General features: G+C 38.9%; 1 protein-coding gene across 3 annotated transcripts in view; it reads left to right on the forward strand.

Moving 5' to 3' along the window:
- Nucleotides 1-216: 216 nt before the first annotated feature.
- The window catches only part of acsl1a (acyl-CoA synthetase long chain family member 1a), a 35,847-nt gene continuing 11,876 nt past the window's right edge, over nucleotides 217-24,187 (forward strand). The window contains exons 1-15 of one of the 3 annotated variants that reach the window (XM_007892834.2): nucleotides 217-276; nucleotides 4,185-4,286; nucleotides 5,768-5,990; nucleotides 12,407-12,521; nucleotides 13,609-13,673; nucleotides 14,691-14,792; nucleotides 15,630-15,729; nucleotides 15,995-16,173; nucleotides 16,612-16,644; nucleotides 17,646-17,697; nucleotides 18,086-18,159; nucleotides 19,648-19,725; nucleotides 21,750-21,884; nucleotides 22,861-22,995; nucleotides 23,253-23,348. In XM_007892834.2, coding sequence (XP_007891025.1) covers nucleotides 5,796-5,990; nucleotides 12,407-12,521; nucleotides 13,609-13,673; nucleotides 14,691-14,792; nucleotides 15,630-15,729; nucleotides 15,995-16,173; nucleotides 16,612-16,644; nucleotides 17,646-17,697; nucleotides 18,086-18,159; nucleotides 19,648-19,725; nucleotides 21,750-21,884; nucleotides 22,861-22,995; nucleotides 23,253-23,348 — 1,359 coding nt within the window. In that variant the 5' untranslated portion in view covers nucleotides 217-276; nucleotides 4,185-4,286; nucleotides 5,768-5,795. Of the gene's footprint in view, nucleotides 277-4,184; nucleotides 4,287-5,767; nucleotides 5,991-12,406; nucleotides 12,522-13,608; nucleotides 13,674-14,690; nucleotides 14,793-15,629; nucleotides 15,730-15,994; nucleotides 16,174-16,611; nucleotides 16,645-17,645; nucleotides 17,698-18,085; nucleotides 18,160-19,647; nucleotides 19,726-19,769; nucleotides 19,848-21,749; nucleotides 21,885-22,860; nucleotides 22,996-23,252; nucleotides 23,349-24,187 lie in introns of all 3 variants that reach the window. The other 2 variants (XM_007892833.2, XM_007892835.2) reach the window with 2 other exon arrangements.

A 24,187-nucleotide genomic window follows, 5' to 3' on the forward strand; every position in this document is an offset into this window, starting at 1 on the left:
GGGAATACTATTTTACTTGCAATGGATTGCAATCTACTTTACTCGTGTCATCACTTTTTTTTGCTTAATGTTGACGCAGGATAAAACCTTGATTAACTTGTAATACTGACCTTTGAAAACTAAAAATGTTGACTTTGAGAAGTCTTGTGACCTGGTTGCACAGGAAATAGTACCTGTGTACACACTGGCCTTTTTAAAAAAAGTCACATGTAAACTGCAGGATCATTTGAGCTGCAGCAAACCTGTATAGTAGGTTTGCAAGACTGTGTGCTGCAGGTCAGTATTCATAATGTTTATCAAATTATTTTGTGGAGAAATTATACCTATTTTTGAACTCTGTTTTGGTTATATTCCTATTTTGGCTTGTTATGCACAAGTTTGAAATTGTGTGCTCAAGTTTTCCTTCCAATTTATGGTGCAACCTCTATATTTTTCTCTTTTTTCCTTATTTTGACCTGCTTCCATTCACAAGTGGCAATTTGCAGACGCTCGCCTTGACAGCAAGTGTTTGCAGGCCAGTCCACTGTAAGAGACGCCATGCTCAATGTCCAGACACTTTACAGCAGGAATCTCTGAAAAATAAGCGGAGAGAGAGCTCTAGCTTTTAATCTTCTTTCGTCCGTCTCTCACCAAGAGCTAGGTTTGAGTTGATTGTGTCCAGTTGAGATATGTTAACAGCATATTCAAGTCTGGAGTCTTTAATGTTACATAGTTTTTTGTCAATTAGAAGCTGGTAGCGTGCATTAGTTGACATGAAAGTCAACTAGATTTTGGTGGTGATTTTTTTGTAACTATTTATATGCAGAATTTTGATTGTGATTGCTAACACTAGTCTGTTCAATTTCAGTGAAATTAAGTTGCTTTCTTTAAACTAATTAGACTTGCTGTGGACAGTGGACCGAAATTCTAACCAGTAAGTCATATTAAAGTGTGTTATATTTTATCAATTATCATTATTGTGCCTATTTTTGACTAGAGGGATCATGTTACCTTTTCATTATTTAAGAAAGCTGTGTGAATGTTTTTGATAAATGCTCTTGCTCATTCAGGGGGCTTCATGGGCTCTTGGCACAGTTATTGCATGCAATATGTTGGAAGCTGATTAGACTCCATCAATACCCTAACCGGTACCCTACTCCCCAAGCCTTGGCTCTTTCCAATGTGCACCTAATACTTTCGGAAATAGTTAAACCGATGGTGCCCTTTCAGGATTGTGTGCATTCCTTTCCAGACGTGGAGACATTATCATGTGTTGATGGACTTGACAGTCTGGTTTCTTAAGCACAGCAACAACAACAAGGTTCCAGCGCCTTTCACGTCGGGAGGACGTCCCAAGGCGCTGGACAGTTGGGTCGGGACCCGAGCAGGGGGGAAATGGTCAGGGTGAGGGGAGAGAAGGAAGGGAGCGGGGAGGGGGTAGAGAGTCGAGAGGGGAGCTGAAGGCACGTCACAGAGAAAGGTCTTGAGACCGGCCTTGAAGGAGGAAAGGGAGGAGGCGGCGAAGGCACTGGGGGATGGAGTTCCAGAGCCTCGGGGCTGAGAGGCTGAAGGCCTGGCCACCGATGGTAGGGCGGTTGGGGCGGGGGATGTGGAGCAGGCCGGAGCCAGAGGAACGGAGGGTACGGGCAGGTAGGTAGGGGGATAGTAGGTCGGAGAGGTAGGAGGGAGCGAGGCCGTGAATGGCCTTGTAGGTGAGGATGAGGATCTTGAATTCGATCCTCTGGGGGATGGGGAGCCGGTGGAGGCGAGCACAGCGATGAGTTTCCACCTTGCTGACCAAGAAAACATTCTGGTGTAAATGTGATTGGATAACCTTTGTTTAGAGTTGGGATAGATATGTTTTGTTTACTTTAGTCCATTGAATTCCCTCCTGTACTGAATCCATCACAGCCGTCCTAACCACAAATATGAGCCAGTCCAATGTTGTTTTCCTACTCTCTCAGTGTAGCCCGAAAGCCGGTGTGAAGTGTGGGAGAAATTGGTTCAAATACAAGTTCTTAATTTAGGATATCAGTTTAATAATTAGCACAGTTTTACATTTCAAGCCTGAGTTTTATTGCCTTCTGTAGTGTAATATTGTACAGTTGGAACTTAATGTATCTGTGTCACCTGTTATGTCAGCTCAAATATGTCCTGTGCTTTTGTTTTCCACTCCAAGCAACTAAGTGGAAAAACTGAACTGAAAAGGTGCGCTTGTATAACGTCTTTCATGTTTGAGAACGTCTCACAGGCACAGAGTGATCTTGAAAATTAGTATGAGAAACTTGAAATCGATTTGCTGGAGGACAGGAAGTGAGTGGAGCCCGGTAAGGTTACAGGCACATGGAGCCAAGAGAATGAGGTGGATAACTCAAAATTTGTGGAGTCCTGTCGCTCAGTGGTTAGAGCACTCGCTTTGCAAGTGAGAGACCTGAGTTCAATTCCAGGCAGAGGGCGAAACCTTGGGCAAGTTTCCTTACTCCACACAGAGCCTAATAATAATCCCTCCAAAACCCAAAACAATAATAAATTGGTCGTTTTCAATCTACGACTGTTTGTGGGACATTGCTGTGCGCAATTGGCTGCCGCGTTCGCCCACAAATATACAGTCAATTCACTTTACAGTGTGTTCTGTGAAGCGCTTTGGGACTTCCTCCCGACGTGAAAAGCGCTATATCAAATGCAAGGATTATTATTATTAACGTGTGTCCCAGAGGTGGAGGTGGGCAGTCTTTGTCAAGACGTGAGGTTTAATAGAGAGTTGAGGTTTAACAGTAGAACACCAAGGTTTAATAGAACACCGACTTCCTCAGTGAAGGTGAAATGTAATGTATTAAAGCCTTTTAACGCATGATGCCAAAGAATGTACGATCATACCACCAACCCCAAGCAAAATATATATTACAGCACGGCTTAACAATTTTGTAGACTTAATCTTACAATCAGCACTACCTCTTTTCCCTCAAGAGAACTACTGATGAGCTTTAATTTCCTTCAAGACGTCGTTCATTTTGTTTAATTCATAAATTTTAATTACCTTGGAGGAAAGGGTTTGCTGAGTCAGCTGTTTTTTCTTTTGAAGAATTTTAGAATAATCATTGGAATAACCATTTACGTAAATTAAAGATGTTTTCTTGAACATAATTTCAACTATGTTGAGCTCCTACAGCACATTAACTTCTTTTTGAACCAATACCCCTAATATCAATGGTACTTGGTAAAAATAGGCTCATGTGAGTTGAGAGCAGCAATATAAAATAATATATATTAAGACTAAGATGTATGATGGAACTCAGAACCTCAACTAGATTGTAAGTTGCAGTAAGAATAATAATAATCCTTGCATTTGATTTAGCGCCTTATATCTTCGAGACGTCCCAAAGTGCTTCACAAAATATACTGTAAAGTGAATTGACTGTATATTTTGTGGGCGAAACAACAACAATTTTCATTATATAGCACCCCTCACTCGGGGTAGCGTCTTGGAGTGTTTGAAGAGCAAGTTGTTGTTGTAAATTGCAGAAATGTGTAAATATTTGTTTGTACATTCTTATTTTAGGATAGATTTATTGCATTAAGATTTGACATTAAACCACAGTGCTCCATTATGTTTATGTGTGCTATTGATTATACATTATGCGCCTTATGTGCATACATTATGTGACAAAAAGTACTTTAAATTCAAGAAATTGACTGATTGAGCATTTATTCCTCCCTTCCCCTCAACATATGGTTGTGGGAGTTGTTACTTCTATATGTACCTATACCTATAAATTCTATAAAATTCTTATTATTTTAAATACATGTTTAAAAAAAAACAATCTTGGCAATCAGTGTAATGTTACCAAAAGTTAATCCTGCTTTTGATTTAAAAAAGACAATCTGGGATGGATGAACGTGATTAGCAACAAATTCAGACTCTGAAATTTTACTTTAATGATTATGCTATGACTGTTGGTTGGTTGCTGGACAGCTTTGAAGCACCTTTGGTTTGCAAACCAGTTAGTGCTGGTTCTAAGCATCTCTCATGGAAGGGGCAGAGGAAGAGAGAGGGGAGTAAAGGTATTTTTAACAATCGTGACACTGGACTGATTACGGAATAAGTTCTCAATCCATTTTTACTTGTGCTGAGATGCAATCATTCTTGTATTTGTAAAGAATTAATTCTATGCTGTTTTAAAAAAAAATCTGTTAATTTGTTTTAGGTTAACTTTATTCCTGTAAACTCTGAGGAAGTTACCTGGAGGAATTGCTGAACACACCAGTGTGAGGAAGCAGAAACCGCTGCCAACAGATCCAGAGATAATGTATGTATTATCCATACAGCTCCATTCTTTAAGTCTTGTGACTCTACGTCTTCAAATTGTTCATCCACGATTTCCCAGTTTTAAATGCACTCAGCTTGGGGATGGGGTAGAAAAAGTATATTGATTTACATTTTACTGTTCATATTTATTGGTTCATTCGTCAACCCTCAACCTTTTTTTTCTCTCCAATGCCTTCCTTAGCAGACTCCCCATTCATAAAAATGCAAAAACTCCACTGCCCGAATCCTCATCCGCACCAAACTCCGCATCCCCATTTTGTCATTGTTCCATGTAGTATGTTCCACTTCAGGTACACAAGTGTTTTTCAGGAAGAGCTCTTTCCTTTTTCTCCTCCACCATCTCTTCCATGTTCTTTTCCGCACCAAGCTCCATGACCCCCTCCCCATGTTCAGGCCTTGCACTGGAGACTCGTGCATTCAAAAGATGATAGCTTTTCTTGTGTTGGTGGAGGGGAATAGGTGGGGTATTAAATGGATTGGTCAAGGCATGGTGTGGAGGTGTAGAGATATCTCTGTCCTTCATTTAATCCTCATATTCCTTTTTGTGCCAGACAAGTTGTTAGTCGACCAACTAGTTACTATTTTTCTTGGAAGTGAGATAAGTGGGTCCCTTTGAGGTTGGGTTGGTTTCCAGGTAGCATATCTAGTGATGGAAGATTAGAATCAAGTCATTTTTGTGTCGATCTCAGCTGAGCCAGGTAGATCTGCAGTTCTCTCCAAAGCACTATTGATGAAGGACCATCCAACCTGCATAGTTGGCAGCAATTGGAAGGTAGAACCAATTTTTGGGAGCAGGGTTTCTTCCCACTTGGCTTCAGCTAACCCTGTAAGCCAAAGCCCTAACAGGTTGGGTGGTCCTAGCTGGTAAAGCAGCGGGAAACTTGACGGTGCTTACAGTGGCAAAGTGTAGTTTTAGGTGGTTAAACTCCAGCAGTATCCCAGTTCAGTATTTGAGATTGCCAAACTTTGACTCTTGCTAATCTGAACCTAAATTTTCCAGGATTAAGTGAGCAACTATTCTCTGGGGAAAGAGTGTGCAATCCATGCCAGCCAACCCAAAGCCTTCATTTGTGGTTTCTAACTTGGTTTGATTTAGAAACATTCACGTTTGGATAATTGTTTCCACATATGGCAGATGCCCAGAGAAAGATGAACAAAAACGTACTGGCACTGGGAAGTAATTTACAGAAAACATTACCTTTCAAATTCCACCTTTGTCCTGATTTACTTCAGACAGTCTCCAGAGTTGGGCAGATTCTTAAACTAGTCTTAATCTGTTTTTCTTTTAAAATCTCCAGAAAATAAACTTCAAAGTTACAGACTGAATTTAATAAATTACCAAATCCTGGACCTTCTGAAATGCTTAGAAAATGTGACGCATGGATTATCTTCACAGAAGTTGGGCTGAAGGTTTCCGTGCCGTATCTCTCTGCTTATGTCTTGGCCTTTTTTTATATATAGTTACAGCAGTGAGGTACCGACTGCAACAATGGAAACGCATGAGCTGATAAATCACCTACGTGTCCCAGAGCTTTGGGAGCTCCGACAGTACATACGCTCTCTCCCAACATACACGTTAATGGGCATTGGTGCTATTGCTGCACTTGTAACTTACTGGTATGCTACAAGAACCAAGCCACCAAAACCGGCATGTGACCTGTCCATGCAATCGATTGAAGTTGCGGTAAGATTCAAAATATTACAGGCATTATTCCAAGGTGCTTTCATGTTATGATTAGCCTTAAAACAATTCATGTTTGCATATTACAGTCCAGCACAGCTGATATCCCTTTGTTTGGAATGCATATTACTATGGATTATTGATGCTTGTTCCTTATCACGTATGTAGTCTTTGCTGCACAGGCCTATGAAGGCTCCCTTTTTTGTTCCTTCCTTGAAGGTATACAGAATCTCAGATCTCAAGTATTTATCTTCTGTTTTATTTTTAAATAAAGGAGTCAAAGCCAATTGTGGTTGTTTTTAGAAAAACAGAAGTTATGGCAGAAGAGCAATTTGCATTTATATAGTTCTCTTCAATCAGAATAGCATCTCCAAGCTCTATACAGAGAAGGGTCGGACCCTGAGAAAAGGAGGAGGTGACTATAGGTTCAGTCAAAAAGGTAAGTTGTAAAGTGGGACTTGAAGATGGATAAAGAGGGTGTGTGTCAGGAAGGGAGGTCCAGTGATTAGGGGTGTAGTGGCAGAACACGTGGCCATCGATGGTCAGGGGGACGTGCAATAGGCCTGTGCCAGCTGAGCAAAGAGCAAGTAGAGGAGTGGAGTATGAGCATGACAGAGAAGTAGGAATAATCTACTTGTGACTGGATTTGTACTGAGGATGGGGATCTTGAAATGTGTCCTCTCAGAGACGAGGAGCCAGTGGAGCTTGGCGAGGATTGGGATAATGCAGAGGTTGCCTCTGTGATCTTTTGTGATCCTCGCCCCCTGGCTTGCTTCATGCCTACACCCCCCACCACACGCACACACGCTTCACCCTATATTCTCCTGTTCTGAAAGGTGCTATGAGTGCAAATCGTTTTAACTTCTCATATGTTTGGAACATTGCAGGCACAGATTAGCTCTTGCTTTTGCCTACATAAAATTCTGTACTATGTACATTTGTTATTATTTCCAGATAATATATTCGTCTGATTTTCTTTGCCAACAAATGATCTCTACACTAACTCCTGTGAAGTGCTAAGATATCCTCCTTACTTGATGGGTGCTGTATCAAATGCACGTATTAATTTTTAGGTTCTATCTGCTTTGCAATACAGTTGGATGTAAAGGGTCTAAGGGTCATAGCTATAAGAGTCACAAAAAAGAGCGAAAGGATATCTTAGGAGAAACACTTTCACTGAGAGTTCTGAAAATGTTATCGTGAAGTAAGGTGGTAGAGACGGAGTTCATTGTGGATTTCAAAAGGGAAGTAGACAGGTATATAAAAGGGGTAAGGGGATAGGGCAGGGGGCTTGATTAAGCAAGCACCTTACTTTGAGAGCCAGTTTAGACTCAATGGACCAAAATGCCCTCCTTTGCTGTAAATTTCTACCACAAATATTGTGTACAAAGAGGTTGTCATTGCTATTTAAACATGCATGGAATCTTTTTCCTTGTTACCCAGGTTTATATTCCCAGCCTAATCCAAATTTTCTAAATAATTGGCTGCTCATCTCGTTGGTCTCGGCATCAGGCTCCGCAACTGTTAACAGCAACCACAACAAAAAATTACATTTGTGTAGCGTCTTTTATGTCGGGAGGACATCCGAAGTACTCTGAGACGCTACCCTACTTGAAGGGCACTATATAAATGCAAGTTTGTTGTTTTTTTTATGTGATATTACTGGCACAGATTAGGATTTATCTATTTAACATTCAGTTCCTTTCTAATCTAACATTTGTTAAACATATAGATGTTTTTAATGTGAAAGATGCTATTAATCTTGAAGAAATAGAATTGTTTCAGAAGCATCCATCCGTTTTATTTACTGAAGCTGAACAAGTCGACGCCAGTCTACTGTTTTCTCACCATCCCCAAGATTTAATAGTAAAACTTGAGAATGATCGAATCAGATTTCCTTAGAGATTAGAATTTCTTTTAAGTCACGCAATGCAGAACTTCAAACTTGATTGTATTTAGTACTGTCTGGGACTTTTCTCAAAATGCAGGATTCAAAAGTTGTTCCAACCTGATAATCAAAGGTCCATTGTATTGCTGATTCCTTTTTGACTGGTGGCTTGGTTATTTGAGCTATGTTAATTTGTTCGACCACAGCTGCATGTAGATATTAAAGCATTGTGATTGTAATCATGAATCTGACTTGCTGGTCACAAAAGTACAGGGCATTGTTAACCCTTTATATGCCCAATTCCCTCATATTTGCTACTTGTGACCATCTGTTTCCAAGTTTAACAATTTTTTTGTGGGAAATTTTCTTCTGCTTTTTTTTAAAAAAAAAACTTGGGTGTTTACAGTAAAACTCAAGGTAGCAGTAAGGAGTGCTATTGCCTCGCAAGCGAGAGACCTAGGCTCAATTCCCGGCAGGGCGAAATGTTAGGCAAATTTCCTTACTCCACACGCCTCAACGAGTATTGGTTACTCATTGGGTACCCATTGGTTAGTCGATTGGCGTATCACTTTTCCGGGGGTAATAATTCCTTATAATAATAATAATTTGGTTACTCAATCCATGATTGTTTGTGGGACACTGCTGTGCACAATTGACTGCCGCATTTCACCCACAAAATATACAAAATACACAATTCACTTTGCAGTATATTCTGTGAAGCTCTTTGAGACGTCTCGAAGACGTGATAAGGTGCTATATCAAATGCAAGGTTTATTGTTATTCATTATTAACTAACTGCTATTAGCTTTGATTTCCCTGGTTTTGGAAGAGAGAAATCGGGTATGGTTCTTGCTGACTAGATTTCAAGAACTTTACACTTGGTTAAAATGACCTTGACGAGCAGAGGAAAATTGGATAAAGAACATTTTGACTTGATAATCCTGGCCTCACTAAATTCTGTAGCATTTAGTGTTCTATAGCAGATGTTCAGATCACCATACCTCAAACAAGATGATAGGACACGAGATCCCTTAACACATTCTAAGGTATTCAAAGTGAAATCTCGTGCAGTGGAAAATCAGGACCTTGGTTTATTGACATCATATATGGAGTGATAAGATTCTCGATGAGGATATATAAAGAGGATAAATCCCATATGGAGGTGCAGCATTTCTGCTGATCTTAGCCTTAAGAGCAAACTGTTGATTCTATTGATTTTTTTTCTTAAAGATTTTTTAAAAAAATCTTAATCTGTCTTAATTTGGATCAAAGAAGCTTTTATGCCTCTGAGTGGATCTTTAGCCTTTTAAATTGTCTAGATTCTTTCTACCTATTTTGAGTGTGCAATTCTAGTAGTGTAGAAACAGAATCCATGCCCAAGATTAAATTGCAGTTGAATTTCTTTCCTCCCCCTTCCCCCACGTTGCCTTTGTCCATTTTTTGTACAGACTCTTCTACTCTTTCTGGACTGAAATTAGCTTTTAATCATTTACAGCTACAGTATATCATTGAGAATATTGACTGCTGTAAACTGCATTTCATAGCTTGTCAGGATGATTTAGTTGAGGAATGTGACCTTTAGCATAGTGGACTGTTCCAACTAGTACAGCTTTGCAGAGGAAGATTGGTCAACTGAGCAATTGTGCACTAGTGCCTACCAGCACGCAATCCGATCTCTTATCACATCTATCAGACTACACAGATGGCAGTGGGAAGTACTGGAGTGTAGCTTGTAAATTTTTTTTTGGTTCTATTCATTTCATACCAGTGCTTCAGCTTCACCTGAATTGTGCTTGTACGTCATGCAGGTGTTTGCACAATTGGTGACCACACCATTTAACCAGGCTATGATGCTTTCTTTAAAAGTTTTGCATAATTTAGTAAACTGCTATTGGATACTAAGGCTGCATCCAGATATCACTATGTAGTCATTTGGCAGTTTCTTCACTGAATTTGTGCAACATGCTGTAATGCACACCAAACCTGTAATGGTGTTAGCTTTTTGTGCAGATCAATCCAGGCTTGGAGTGATGGGGATGCAAATAGATTTATAGTTGTATATGAACTTTTTTCAAGTTAAAAATGTATATTCCCTCCTTCCAATGGAATAATCAATAATCCTTGTTTTCCTATAATGCTGAAAAAACAAATTGATTCATGCACTATGTATTTGAGGACAAACAGAATTTGCACACAGCAAGATCCCCAAAATAGCTATGGACTGAGTGTCCAATTTATCCAGTGAATTGTTGGCCAGAACACTGGGAAAGACCCTATTCTCTTTTTAAATCATATTGTGGGGTCTTTAAACATTCACCTGAGCAACTTATTTTACACTCGAGCTCACAGTTCTCATATGCAGCATGATTCTATTGCCTTCCACCCACATTGAGAGTGGCATCTACTGAGCCAAGCTGACAACAACAAATTACATTTGTATAGCGCCTTTTATGTCAGAAGGACCTCCCAAGGTACTGGATAATCAAGGATTTGGACCCGAGCTGAGGGTTGGGATCAGGAGGGGTGGAGGGTGGGGAGAGTAGGGGTAGGAGTGTGACCAAAGGCACGGTTGAAGAGTGCAGGCTGGAGCAGAGGGAGGTTGTGGGATGGTCGAGCAGGGATAGGAGACAGGAAAGACGGTGGAAGAGAAGGATCGAGCGGGAGTAGTGGAGAGTAGAGGACAGGGATGGGAGCATTTTGGGCAAAGCAGCTCGGGTTGGTGGTGGCAGCCAAAATACGCACCTGAGACTAAGAACGGGTGGGGGTGCACAGCGTGGAATGCTGGCATGGATCATGGTGTAGGACAGTGTAGTCGTCCTAAAGCACTTTTCATGTTGGGATGACTTAAATCACTTCACAGGATTTACTGTTAAGTGTAATGGCTGTATTTTGTAGGCTGAAATGGCAGCCAATTTGCAGAGACCCATTAAATGAATGACCACAATGTTATGTGGGGGATTGTTGGCCAAGACATTCGAAGAAGTAACCATCCCTTTTTTAATATTGCTTTGGGATTTTAATGCCCACCTGAACAGTTAGAAAGGGCCTCAGATTAACGTCTCATCCAAAGCATGGCATTTCCAACTTTTGATATGGTGCATTATAAAAATGCAATTTCTTCGTAGTGACATAATGATTGTTGGTGGTTTTTGGAAAGTGAGTCTATGTTACCGTTTCATAATAGAATATTGGCAGGTTTTTTTTAAACAAATGCCTCAGTCTTAGTTTTCCAGACTCTTAATTATGAACGATGGATCATTCACCCTTAACAATGTCTCAAATTGAACTGCCGACGGCTGCAAAGATCCTTTAAAGACTAAAGTAAATTCTTTGCTTGTGTACTTGCTGCACAAAAATTAAATTGATGTGAATTTACTGCTGCCCAATGTTTCTTGGAAATATGTCTTTATGCAGAGATGAATAAACTGCTTGAACTAGTTACCGGGAAGGGGGTGGTGGAGGTTAGGTCACTGACTTAATTAAGAAACTGCTTGATGCTGAAAATGGAGTAAGGTCGGATGGGTATTCTGGAATGATGAGATCAATTGGGCCAAAGGGCCTTCTTCATCCCAAGCCTCTCGTGTTAAAAAAGAGCAACATAAATCACATTGCGCCGTTTTAGGTACTCTTTTGATGAGCACTGTTATCAATGCACTCAAGTACTGCACCAATCTAGAACATCTGATATTGATGGTATGTTCCCTGTTTTTGTGACGGTTGTCTTTCATTTGTGCCTAAATATGTTTTCAACAAAGCGCAACAGCACCGCTCGCTGGTGTTTGTTGGTATTGCAACCATGCGGTTGTGATGAAAGGTTGGGAATAGATGAAGTGAACATATTCTGTCAATAGTTGTAATCCTCATTCATGGTTTGATTGACTAGAATCTAGTCCGTATAAACTTCATGAAAGCTGAGGCACTAGTTGTACTACACAATTCAACTGCGGCCAAAATTGGGATCATTTTGGCCAAGCATACAGAATTGTTTTTCTTGAAGGAGTTTTAAGTCGCGTATTCATCATTTGGGTTCAGCCAATTTCACTTATTTGTTGCAAAAGAGTTAGTGACAATCTATTTGTAGACAAACACTGGTGCCAATTTACATTCTGCAATATCGCCCAAATATCCATGAAATGGAGAATTGTTGGCCGCGACGTATTCCATTCTCATAGTTTCTTGTAATTAACATCCATCTGAACAGGCCAACGGGACCTTGGTGTAATATCTCATCCAAATGGCTGCACCTCTCGTAATGCAGCTTGCCCCTATATCGCACTGAAATGTCTGTCTAGACTTTGAACTCAAAGGCCTGACACAGGGCTTGAAACAAAACCTTCCTATCCCCTAATACCTATTTCTCCTCTTGTTTGGTTTCTGTTCTCTTTCCATGACTTTTTCAAGAATATGGGAAATACTGTTATTAAATAAAGTTTAATGATCATTTCTAGTGACCTTGTTATAATGTGGCTGTGCATCGGATATGTTGTACTCCTTACTTTGTTTTCTAATGGGTTGACCCTTATCATTTCAGAGCGGTGAGCGTGCTCGAAGAAGCGCTCTGCTTAACAGTGATGATTTACTAACTCGGTACTATGAGGACATAACAACACTATACGAAGTGCTAAAAAGAGGGTTGAGAGTATCTAGTAAGTATTGCTTAATATGGTATTCTTTGAATTATGGTAATGTTTTAAGTCCACGATTGCTTTAACACCTAATGAATTACAGAATTAACATGGAGTTTGCTTCTATTTTTAAAAACATCTAAACGTTTGGTGGTGGGTGGGAATGTGTAAGAAAATACAAGTTTTCTCATGCATTGTGAATCTCAAGCTTTGGAGGTGTGAAGAATGAAGATGAGTCATTTCTCGCAATGGAAAGTAGGAGAGCTTGATAGACAAATCATCAACTACAATTATATATTTTGTATAGTGCTTCTAACATTAAGAGGACATCTCACACAGCTGATTGGGAGTTGTGTGTTTGTGTGTGGGGGGAGGGGGGTGGTGTGGGGGCTGGAGTGGGTGTTGTGTGTGTGTGTGTGTGTGTGTGTGAGAGAGGAGACTTGTTTCTATAAATAGCTTGTAACAGAACAGTTATTGAAGCCTTTGAGCAGATTGCCTGTCTGACAAAGGAAATCGAAACATGTAATAGAGATCTCTTTGTAGGAAGAAAGAGACGTCAGGCAAAAATGGAAGGAAGAAGGAAAACAGAAGTGGGGGAGAGACTGTTTTTCCCTCTCCTCTCTCTGTGCCACAGCTTACTTTCCCCTTTTACTCTGATGATATTGCCAGTACAAAGCATAGTAATGAGCACTAGCTGCCAAGGTTCTCAACCTTGCCCAAAAATGCCCCGTTCCTAACCAAAATTGAAGAATTTTTAAAAGTTCTAAAATTGTTTCTTTTGAAAGAAGTGTATGATTGAACCTAATACTTTAATATAAGGTATATACAGTATTTATGTTTTTTGTAAAATCAAGTTGTCTAATTCAGGAACATTATAATGGCCTGTCAGTCCAAATCTGGAGTTTTAACACTAAACTTGCATATAAAATAGCTTTCGGATAACAATATTGAATGAAGTTTTAAACTTCAACTTTAAATAACTGTATATTATACTAGCTAGCTTTTTCAGATTCATTCTGCAATTGAAATCTTATATTTAATAACGAAGCATTTAGAATGACTTGAATTTTCTACACAAAGTGTTGATTGTTATTATTCCGATATTTAGGGAATGGGCCTTGTTTGGGTTCCAGAAAACCAAATCAGCCTTATGAATGGATGTCCTACACAGAAGTAAGATTTTCTTCTTCAAAAGTAGATTGGTATTCGGTGGTGGTGGGTGGGTAAGGAGGAGATTTAGTATGAATATATGGAACCCTTGATGTCAGTTCTGCTTTAGTTTGTCCTTTAGTGTTATGATGTTATCAAATGCAAGGATTATTATAATGATGTTGGAAGATGTTTTTTGTATTTTTAACTTTTGCACAACTCATTGGATTTTTTTCCATCTCTACTGTGTATTTTTAAATTACTGTTAAGATTCTTCTCCTCCCCACAACTTCTTCACTCTGAAATGTTCTTAAAGTTCCTTCCCAATAGTCAGTTAACATTGTTAAATTGACCATTTTAGTGCAAAATCCTGGCTTGTGCAGGCAGGAAGCAAGTGGGCTGCTGATTGTGCATATGGGCAATGAATGAGGTCCACAGTGAAGCTACTTTATAAGCAAAATGAAGAAAATGTATAATTTGCTTGCATTTATAAGAAAATTTGTGCTATAGTTGAAGTACATTTATAACCAGACTGCATTATACTGTGCACATACTGGGTCAGTTTGTCTCATTGGTAGCTTTTTCATGGCTGAGTCAGAAGGTTGTTGGTTCAAGCCCCACGTTGGGACGTGGAATCACATAGTCTGAGCTGACACTCCAATGCAGTGCTGGGGATGTGTTGCATTGTTGGAGGTGCCTTCCTTCGACTGAGACGTTAAACTGAGCTCTTGTCTGCCTGTCCAGGTGGACTTTAAAGATCCCATGGCACTATTTGAAAAGAGTAGGGAGTTTCTCCCGGCCAACAAATCCCCTAAATAAAATTGGCCACTCACTCCGGGGGTGTTTATGGAACTTGTGTTGTGCGCAAACTGGGTGTTTCACCCAGCAAATACAGTCAATACACTTTATAGTTTATGCTGTGAAGCACTTTGAGATGTCTCAATGACAAGATAAGGTGCTATATCAAATGCAAGATTATTATGAAGATTATTTATTACTTTAATATAAGGTAGTTGGATTTGCATTATTTTTGTCTTTCAGGTCTCAGACAAGGCAGAATTTCTGGGGTCAGGTTTAATTAATCAAGGATGCAAAGCAACAAATGATCAATTTATAGGAATCTTTGCACAAAATAGACCAGAGGTGAGTTTTCTAGGTGAAACTGATGCAGCATAAAGTTTTTTCCTACCCACCAAGAAATATTTTGCCAGGAATTTAAATTGATGTAAAACAATTTGTAACATGCGACCTTCACTATCATTTAACTTGTATTCTAGCATTCTTAAATGTACCTTTACTTGGTTATTATGGANTTTTTTTGGTCGGCCGTGTCTGGCATCGACTTGCTTAAGAGTATCCAAGCCAAGCTGAGTTCCATGCATTCCACCTACACGTGGAGATCCCAGAGATATTTGTTGGGATGGAATGTGTACTCTCTCCCTGGAGGGACACATCTTCTTACCTAATTCTGGAAAGTATTAGGTGCAGGTTGGCAAGAGCCAAGGCTTGGGAACCGCAGAGTGTGTGTTGGGGTACTGGAGTCCAACCAGCTAACACTGCATAGCTTGCCATTGAGAGCACTGCCTGGCAAGCTTTCCAGCTGCTTGTCCAGCTAGGACCACCCTGCCCCTTAGGGCTTTCGTTTGCAGGGTTAGCAGGAGCTGAGTAGATAGAGTCTCTGCCCCCGTTGACTGGTTTGTCTGTCCAAACTCTCATCTGTGGTGAATGCTAATTAGCTACAAAGCCAGGGCAGCAGTGATCGTTGTTCTTGATATCACTGTGCTAGGGAGAGGAAATGCATGTGTATTAATTGGTACATACCCGCAGTTTAAGAAGCCAACGGAAAAGGAGGGAATCTCTTCAAAATCTTTGCTGTTGAATTCTGTTGACTCTCTCCACAGTTTAACATTAACATTTCATTCAAATGTAGATTCAATCATACAAGTGTCAACACATAAACATTATTTTATCTCTCTTTAGTGGGTTATTGTTGAACAAGCCTGCTATGCCTACTCCATGGTGGTTGTGCCTCTTTATGACACATTAGGGTCTGAAGCTATTTCCTTCATCTTAAAACAAGGTAGGTCTGCTATCAACGAGGTAACTTTTTTTTTAGGGGTGGCGGGGGATTGTGAGTGAGGGGTCCTCATTCTTTCTGGCAATTTCAAGTTTTGCCTTCTTCAGACGATAAGGTAAAGGCTCTTTCAATGTCCTGTATCTAAAATCAGGACTGGTTCTGTCAGCGATTATAAATGTATATGTTGGGACTGAAATAGCTATTTTAATGAAACTTTGGATTGATGTCAAATGAGAAATTAACCTGATATCTATCCCCTTTCTCTTAGCGGAGATTGCTTTTGTGTTCTGTGATACGTCGATCAAGGCACATAGTTTACTGGCAGGTGTGGAAAGGGGGCAAACCCCACTCCTAAAGGTGATCATTGTGATGGATCCTATTGGGAATGATCTTCAAGAGCGAGGAAGGAATTGTGGAGTGAAAATTGTTCATTTTAAGGAAGTAGAGGTGAGGTGTTAAAGAATATCATATCGTGCAATATCCTATCAGTAAGCCAGCAGTGCATTTGGAATACTAGGGACCCGCTCATTTTGGGAACCAGACAACTGATGCAGGTTTAGAGGCTCTATTTTGATATTCGTTTGTGAAGCAAGTCACCGTAGAGGCAGCTCTGCTCCAAGGAGATTCATCTTATCTCCGCCTTCACCTCTCTCCCCACCACCCCTGCCCCTGCCTCATGATATACATAATGCATAATAAAGCTTACATGTGGAGTGTAATTGATCCTAGCTTTGCTGATGTGCTACTACAGAACCAATAGTCCAGTACATAATAAACTGTCTCTTGGGTATAACTTGTAAACTAGTGTGTAATAGTTGTTGTGGTGTTATACTCTGTACATGCAAACAAAATAGTGCATTTATCTTTCATTTATTTTCCTTCTAGGATGAAGGAAGGGAGCAGAGACGACCTGTAGTAGTAAGTATCTCAGTTTCTTTGCTTCTTATTAAAATGAAGATATGATACTCCAAGTTTGTTGGAGCACGGGAATGCCCTAATTAAATCTGTGGGTGAAGCAGAATCTAATAGTTCTTAAAAGGAAGTTAGACAGATGTTTGCAAAAACAAAATGGGCGTGTGGGAAATTAATAAATGGGATGCCCCTTTCGCTGTGCTGAATGGTGTCCTGTGCTGTATAACTGTAATGATTCTGTATTGAATTTAAAACTGAAAACTGCACCATCTTGTCTCATGGGAGGGACATCGCCAGGGGTCCTGACTGCCCAGATCATGCCATATTCCTTATGACAGTTTATTACGGACCACAGAATGTTACAGGAGAGAAAAAGGTCATTTGGACCATCGTGTTTGCACTAGTATTTTATTCTGCATGAGCCACCAATCAAATCCCACTCTCTTGCTGATCTCTAAACCTTCTGAAAGGCTTTTTATTGAGCATCTATCTAATTGCCATTAAAGCTTCATGGCTGCTTGTAGGACACTGCTGTGTACAAATTGCTCGCTGGATTTGCCTACAACCACAATTACTGTACTACAGTTTGAAGTAAATCCTGTGAAGTGTTTGGAACATTTTGACGATGTGATGTGGAGCTATATCGAATGCAATGTTTATCGTCATTATGATTATTAATTTATGGTACTCAGGAACGATTTGTGGCAGAGAATTCAACATTCTGGTTATGCTTTGTGTTAATTTTTTTAGAAAGGCCTAGAAAGATAACAAGATATCTTTTGATACAATAAAAATTGAGGGCAGCTTCTTTTCGATGTTCCCTGCTATATAGACACACACAATTTAAACCACATCTAGTTTTTGTTTCTCACTTTGAACTAATTAATTCCTATCAATCTGTTCTACATATCTCAACAAAAAAAAGTTTGGCCTTAGGTTTATGCACTAATGAAATTGCACTCACCTTGTCTAGATAATAGCTTGATCTTGTTCTCCATCTTTTTCAGCCGCCAAAGCCTAGTGATTTAGCTGTTGTTTGTTTCACTAGTGGGACAACAGGTAAATAAACCTCCAGGACTTTTATGAGCACTGTTTACAGTAGCTTGCTCTGAAATTTCAGAACTTGTTTTGTTGTGTTAATTTATGCTTCTGTTGCATACCCCAATGTTAATTTGGCAACTTCTATTACCGTTAAAAGTATATATTTCATATTAAAGCCTTGAACCAACTGTCTGTGTTTCAAAACATTATTTTGCTTATATTCGACTAAAATGAGTTTGACTGAAAATCTTAGAAAATATCCTGTTTGTGGTTTGTAGATGATTGTCAGATAATTATAAGCAGATAAGCATAATAGCATAATGCTGCTTTTTTTTACTTTGACAGATGATATATTCTTATGCTGAATAATTGTAATTGCATTAATAAACCTTGATTGCTTTTACAGGAAATCCCAAAGGGGCAATGCTGACTCATGGGAATATCGTGTCTAATCTTTCAGCATTTTTAAAAGTTACAGAGGTAAAAGCCAGCGGCTGCCTTCCATGATGTGGTGGTTTTCCAAAAGGGTTAACTAAATATGTATTGGCGAAAACCCAATGTGCTTGTTGAATAGCCAAGGCCCATAGTATATGGTCCCAGGATTGAAAGAGCAGCAGAGAAAATCAGTTCAATTAAGATAGTTGGTTCAAGTCGAGCTTGTGAAAATGATTGTATAAGAAATGCAAGGCAGAATGAAGTAAGAGCTTCACTCTTGAGGTCCTGAGAGTGAGTTAGAACAGGAAGATATTCAGGAGGACCTGTTTGAAGCTTGTGAGGAACACAAGCAGTGAAAATTACTGGCAACACAAAGTATTAGTTAAAATCCAATAATAAAGGAAAATTTACAAGGCTGAAGAGGGAGAGGATAGAGTGCTAGAGATGAAGGAACAGTCAATTATTTTGTTTAGAAATGCAAGATGAATGCTCAGAGCACTCCAGATGTAGGAGCATTTTGGAACTCGGGCATTATAATTACAAATTGTTGAGAGAAAATGAAATGGTGTTAGGGAGGGAACCAAAGCTTTTTGTAGTGGAGGTTACCAGAAAAGAATATTTATTGATTGAGCAAAGGGCAAGTTGTAGGTTGTTTGAGAAGTACAAGAGATTGAAATTGAATGAGTCAGATATTTTTAAGCGCAGGAAGTCTGGTCTGGTGATTAAGTGAGCAGAGTAACTGAGACAGCAAAATGAACATAAGCAATAATAATCTTTGGAGTGAGAGTAAACAGGAAATTGTGACGTGGTGAAATCTGAGGATCAGCAGATCAGTACAACTTGCAGCAAGTGACCTGATGACCCAGAAGTTGGCTACTTTTTAGCGTGTCACGTGTATCATAATTCTGGATGGTTTAGTAGACCTATAAGAAAAATAGTGCATTGCCCTGGAGTGAGTGTGGGGTGGTGGGAGGGTGGGGGGTGCAGAATGCTATGACGGGTTTCCTCTATATGTCTTGTTTTGAACATCTCTGCTCATATATCTGACAAAATAAATGTGGTAGCCAAGATCAGTATGGCTATAATTGGTGTTCTGTATTACTGCTGCTAATGGAATGCAATGCTCCCAAAAATAATAATCAAATTTAAATAGAGTATTTTCCATAAGCTTATAGCTTTATGGATTTTTTAAAATACTAATTGTAGCTTTATTATTAAAATACATAATGAAATTTGCTGTAAACTACTTGATGGAAGCATCATTAAAATTGGTTTTGAGCACTTACTGAACATTTTAATAATGTGCAGATGTGAGGGATAACCTTAACTATTGTAAATCTTTCTCTTCATTGATGGTGATTTAAAAAATTACGTTGAATTCTGCTAATTTAAAAAGAACTTTGAATTTTGTAATTGTGCTTGTGAATAATCAGCATGTTGTAATTGTGCAAATTGTGCCTTGAAGGTTGTGATTATTGTATAATTTCTTTTAATTTTGTGCATCTTTCCATCTTTCTTCCTCTAATCATGCAGAAAGTGGGCGTCCCAACTCCAGCTGATTCTTTAATTTCTTTCTTACCCCTGGGTCATATGTTTGAAAGAATAGTTGAGGTAGGTGTCATAGTTGGCCTGAGATGTGCATTGTGTTTTTACAGGGCCATTGGGTTCCATTGTCCACTGACATACACCTTTCCTTTTTACCACTTGCACACATGTTTGAAAGATTGGTGGAGGTAAGGTGCAGAATGTTTAGAATAAGGTATATTGGAATTGACCATTCTCCTGCTCATAATTGATAAGATAACCATTGTATAATTCATATAATTTTTTTCTGAACTCGCAGTGACCTAGGTTCAGGGGCATAACATGAAGAATATAGCTTAGTAAAATTATACAATTCATAATTCCCTGTTTGGGTGCAGTCAGTTCACTACTTAATGCAAAATCAGGAAACCATAACTATTTGATCGTTTTACAGATACAGAGTACAGTATAATCATTGGCGGATTATTGTATGAACATCTTGACACAAAATTATAATCCTGAAAAGTTATGAATAGTTGGTTAATGGGACTTGTAGATTTCATTCTACACATTTCTATATCGCATCCAGAGAAATTTTGTGCCAAAAGGTTTCAAAACACTTTAACCCGTTTTTAGATAAAGATCTAATTGCTTTAAGTGTTATCCTCTCAACGTGAAAGGCACTGTATGAGTGTAAATTGTACTGTAAGATTTGAGTAGGATGGAAGTCTCTCGCAATGAGCCAATTTCTTTTTTATGTTACCTGAAAAATATTGTTGTGCTCTTTAATAATCCCAATATTTGATGCAGCATCAATGGCGTCAATGTCTCCAATCCTTCACAGAATTGCTGTAACGTCTGTGTAATTGTAGATGAAATTGCCAGCTAATTTGCATGCAGTAAAGCTCCACAAGCTGGATTATCAAGAATTTTTGGCCAGGATACCTGGGAAAAATTCCCTTCTATTTTTGAATTGTGTGTGAGATCTTTAATATCCATCTGAATAGGCTCCCAAGACTTTGGTTTAATATCTCATTCAAAGGACAGCATCTCAATCATTGCATTGTCTTATTTTGTGAATCTAATGTACAATGTAGAATATGTAGTGCACTTATTATATGAATTGAATGTTTTGTTTTGATAGATAGACCTTTTTAAAAAATTATAAATATTACAATTGATTAAGCTAAAGAGTAAACATTGACATTTGTACCAAATTACAATATGTGGCGATGTTAAAATTGAATTACAAAGAACAGTTTGGAGAGAGAAATGAGTAATCCATTGAAGTAAAGGGGCTTTGAACGATGGAGTTGAAATGCACTTTGGAGCAGGGTAAGAGTTGTATATAATACACATACAAATAGGATCTTGCTCAGAAGGGGGACAGGGCAGGAGGGCAATTTGAGGGAAAACTTGCCACCTAATTACATTGTTACCAAATAAATTTGCCCTTTACGATATGTAAAGTCCTCCTTTTGTATCAAATCTTTATATTTGTTGACTTGAATTATGTCAGTTGATTTCTCACGTCTCCCAAATAAAAAAAAGGCTATTCCTTACTGGTGGTTCAACTTAAAAAAAAAAAAAAAAAAAATCCAGTCTCTTCTTAGATCTTTAGTGGGTACCATGTAGTTGAGTTTTGATTTTGAGGTGAGAAAGTATTTCAGTTCCGCGTTGCTTGGAAAGATGCTCCTCGTGATTAGTTCTCACTTTTGGTGGGTGTAAATGACTGGTTATTTGAGATTTACTTGATTTCATGAAATATTTGCAAAGCTTAACATTTTGAAAATAAGGCACTGATTGATGTTAATGAGAGCAATTTGTCTTTGGTATGTTTTTTTCTAACTTGTGGCCTCAATACAAAATATCACACTAAATTACATTTGTAAAGCACCTTTCGTTTTGGGAGTGCATCCCAAAGCACTGAACAGTCAGGGATTACGACCCGAGCGGGTGTGGGAGTTTGGGGGTTTGGGGATCAGGGAGGGTGGAGGATTGTTCAATGCTGAACAACAAAAGAATCTGAATTAAATATTCAGGTTACAACAAACTTAATAGCTTATTGTAGAGTTGCAGAGTTTGTATGTATTTTCTGGTTGACGTTTCAGGCTGTGGTTCTCTGTCATGGGGCACGGATCGGATTCTTTCAGGGAGATATCAGACTGCTTATGGATGACCTAAAAGCATTAAAACCAACTGTCTTGCCTGTAGTTCCCCGGCTACTCAATAGGATGTTTGATAAGGTGAGTCAGAATTGTTTGTGGAATTTGGTTTATGAATTAATTTTTTAAAATCAAACTTATTTATTGAAATGAATGTTTCTTTTATTTAATTGGAACAATTGCATTTTATTTGTTCAACTTTTGTGTACATAGGATATAGGCTGTCCGATTTTTTTCCGGTGAGGGAGGAGGAATTTAGGGCAAAGGAAAGGATGTTGATGCATTTTTCTCTTGTTTTTGATTGTTTTGTTCTGCTATCAGCAAGTCTTTGCTTTCACAGCATCACTAATAACAACTTGGTTTTTAGATAGCAATCTTCATGTAGAATAACATCACAGAGCACTCCAACAAAAGTTTGATCTTTTTCTCTCTCATAAACTGTTTTAAACCCTTCTCTATATTATCTGGGGACAATAGAGGGGTTTATTGTACATTTTAAGTTGCAAAGTTCTTTTCTGCTTTTCATCAACATTATTTTTAGTTGTAGACCCCTAAGGCTCATCTTGATGACACTGATTCCATTCAACACCTTCCACTGTAGCATGTTGGGTCCCAGATATAAAAAATATTTTGAATGCTATTCCATTCCAAAGACATTTCTCTTTCTTTGGTCTTTCATTTCATAGAACCTGTTCTTAACTTGGCTAAAGGCCTCAGTGGTGCCAACCAATTTCTTGGAAGGCAATCCTGCCTACCAGAAAGTCAAAGCCCAAAACATCCTGATCATGTCACAAATTCAAGGGATATGAGGACTTGCTGAAGACACTTCATCTGATTAATGGTAGAATCATGGATGAGCTGCTTCTTTTGTGCAGACAACATTCAGTTCATTTCTAATCTGGTTTGTAAAGTGAAAGGCACTGTTTAAACGCAAGTTGTTCTTTACTTGCCGTCTTTCAATTCCTTCTACCCCTAGAAATGTCTAATATCTGGTCATAACCGTGCTGGAATTTATTTATTTATTTATTTAACCGTGTGTTGGGAATTTATTTTTCAGGTGCACAACCAGGCTAACGGCCTTATAAAACGGCAGGTGTTAGAATTTGCAGCTTGGAGGAAAGAAGCACAACTTCAAAATGGGATAGTGTGTCGTGACACTATATGGGACAAGTTAGTCTTCCATAAAGTACAGGTATGCAATTTGTCCAGTGAATGATTAACATTAAACTCTATTAATAATGTAAATCTGTATTCCCTGTACAAAGAACAGTATTTTATTAAGACGTCTTTTTAATCCATTTGATTTCGTCACCATCTCACTCGCTCATCATCCAGCAGCTCTGACTCTGTTTTATTAAAAACCTGTGTTTTTTAAAAAAAGAAACTATGTTGAATTAATCTTTGTGACTTGAAGCCTATTTTTGTTTGAAATGCAATTTCTGCCTGTAGGACAATCTTGGTGGTCGGGTAAAATTGATGGTGACTGGAGCTGCTCCTGTGTCTGAAACTGTACTTACTTTTCTCCGGGCAGCCATTGGTTGCCAGGTAAGTTCAAGTTTTGTTTTTATTTCTCCAAGAGGTACAAAGACTGGCAAGCTTATACAGGTTTCTGGGACAAGTGGATCAAATCAATGAACGAAATGACTAGTATAGTTATACAGGGCAACACTGTAATAATGCCTTCGACTGAGTCCAGTATCTCAGTGACCACGTCATCAAAAAAAAAAATGGCCTGGCCTGGCCCACTTGTGGGATTGGCTTAGTTGTCTTAATGGAAGTCTTTTAAAGAGGAATAATATTCAGGGGAGAAACAAGACTAAAACAGACCCATTCCATGGCTATAAAATTTCTCCTCGAAATCCCAAACGGTACAACTCGATTAGAATGCAGTTTTTCGGGAGTCTGTATTTTTAACTGGGTGCAATTGAGAGCGGCTGCTGGTCAGAGCTTCAGCATTACGACATCACTGATCGCTTAACTGGTGATATCTGTACATACTAGTCAGCAATCCACAGGCATCGTGCTTCGAATCCTGTTTTGTGCCGATGTGTCTTGCAGCGTGATGAGAGGATTTCAAGAACGATGACGCAGTTTGAAATGTCAATGGCTGGTTTGGATGGTGCCCTGTCAGGATTTGGGATTTTTAGATATGAAAATGTCAGGGTCCACAACCCTATTGTGTTATAAGTGAACCCGTGTTACATGAACCATATTATAAATGGGTTCTACAATATCAAAATATTTATACTGTATTCTAAGGCTAAAGTGACTGACTGCGCAAAAAGCAGCCTCCTGAAGATGTACAAAACTGAACATCTCTAAAACGACATACCTTGGTTTATTCTATTCTTTGTCTTTCTTCCCCCTTCTCTTTACCCACCCAC

The sequence above is a fragment of the Callorhinchus milii genome, unplaced genomic scaffold, assembly GCF_018977255.1.
Source record: "Callorhinchus milii isolate IMCB2004 unplaced genomic scaffold, IMCB_Cmil_1.0 Scaffold1, whole genome shotgun sequence".
NCBI lineage: Eukaryota > Metazoa > Chordata > Chondrichthyes > Chimaeriformes > Callorhinchidae > Callorhinchus > Callorhinchus milii.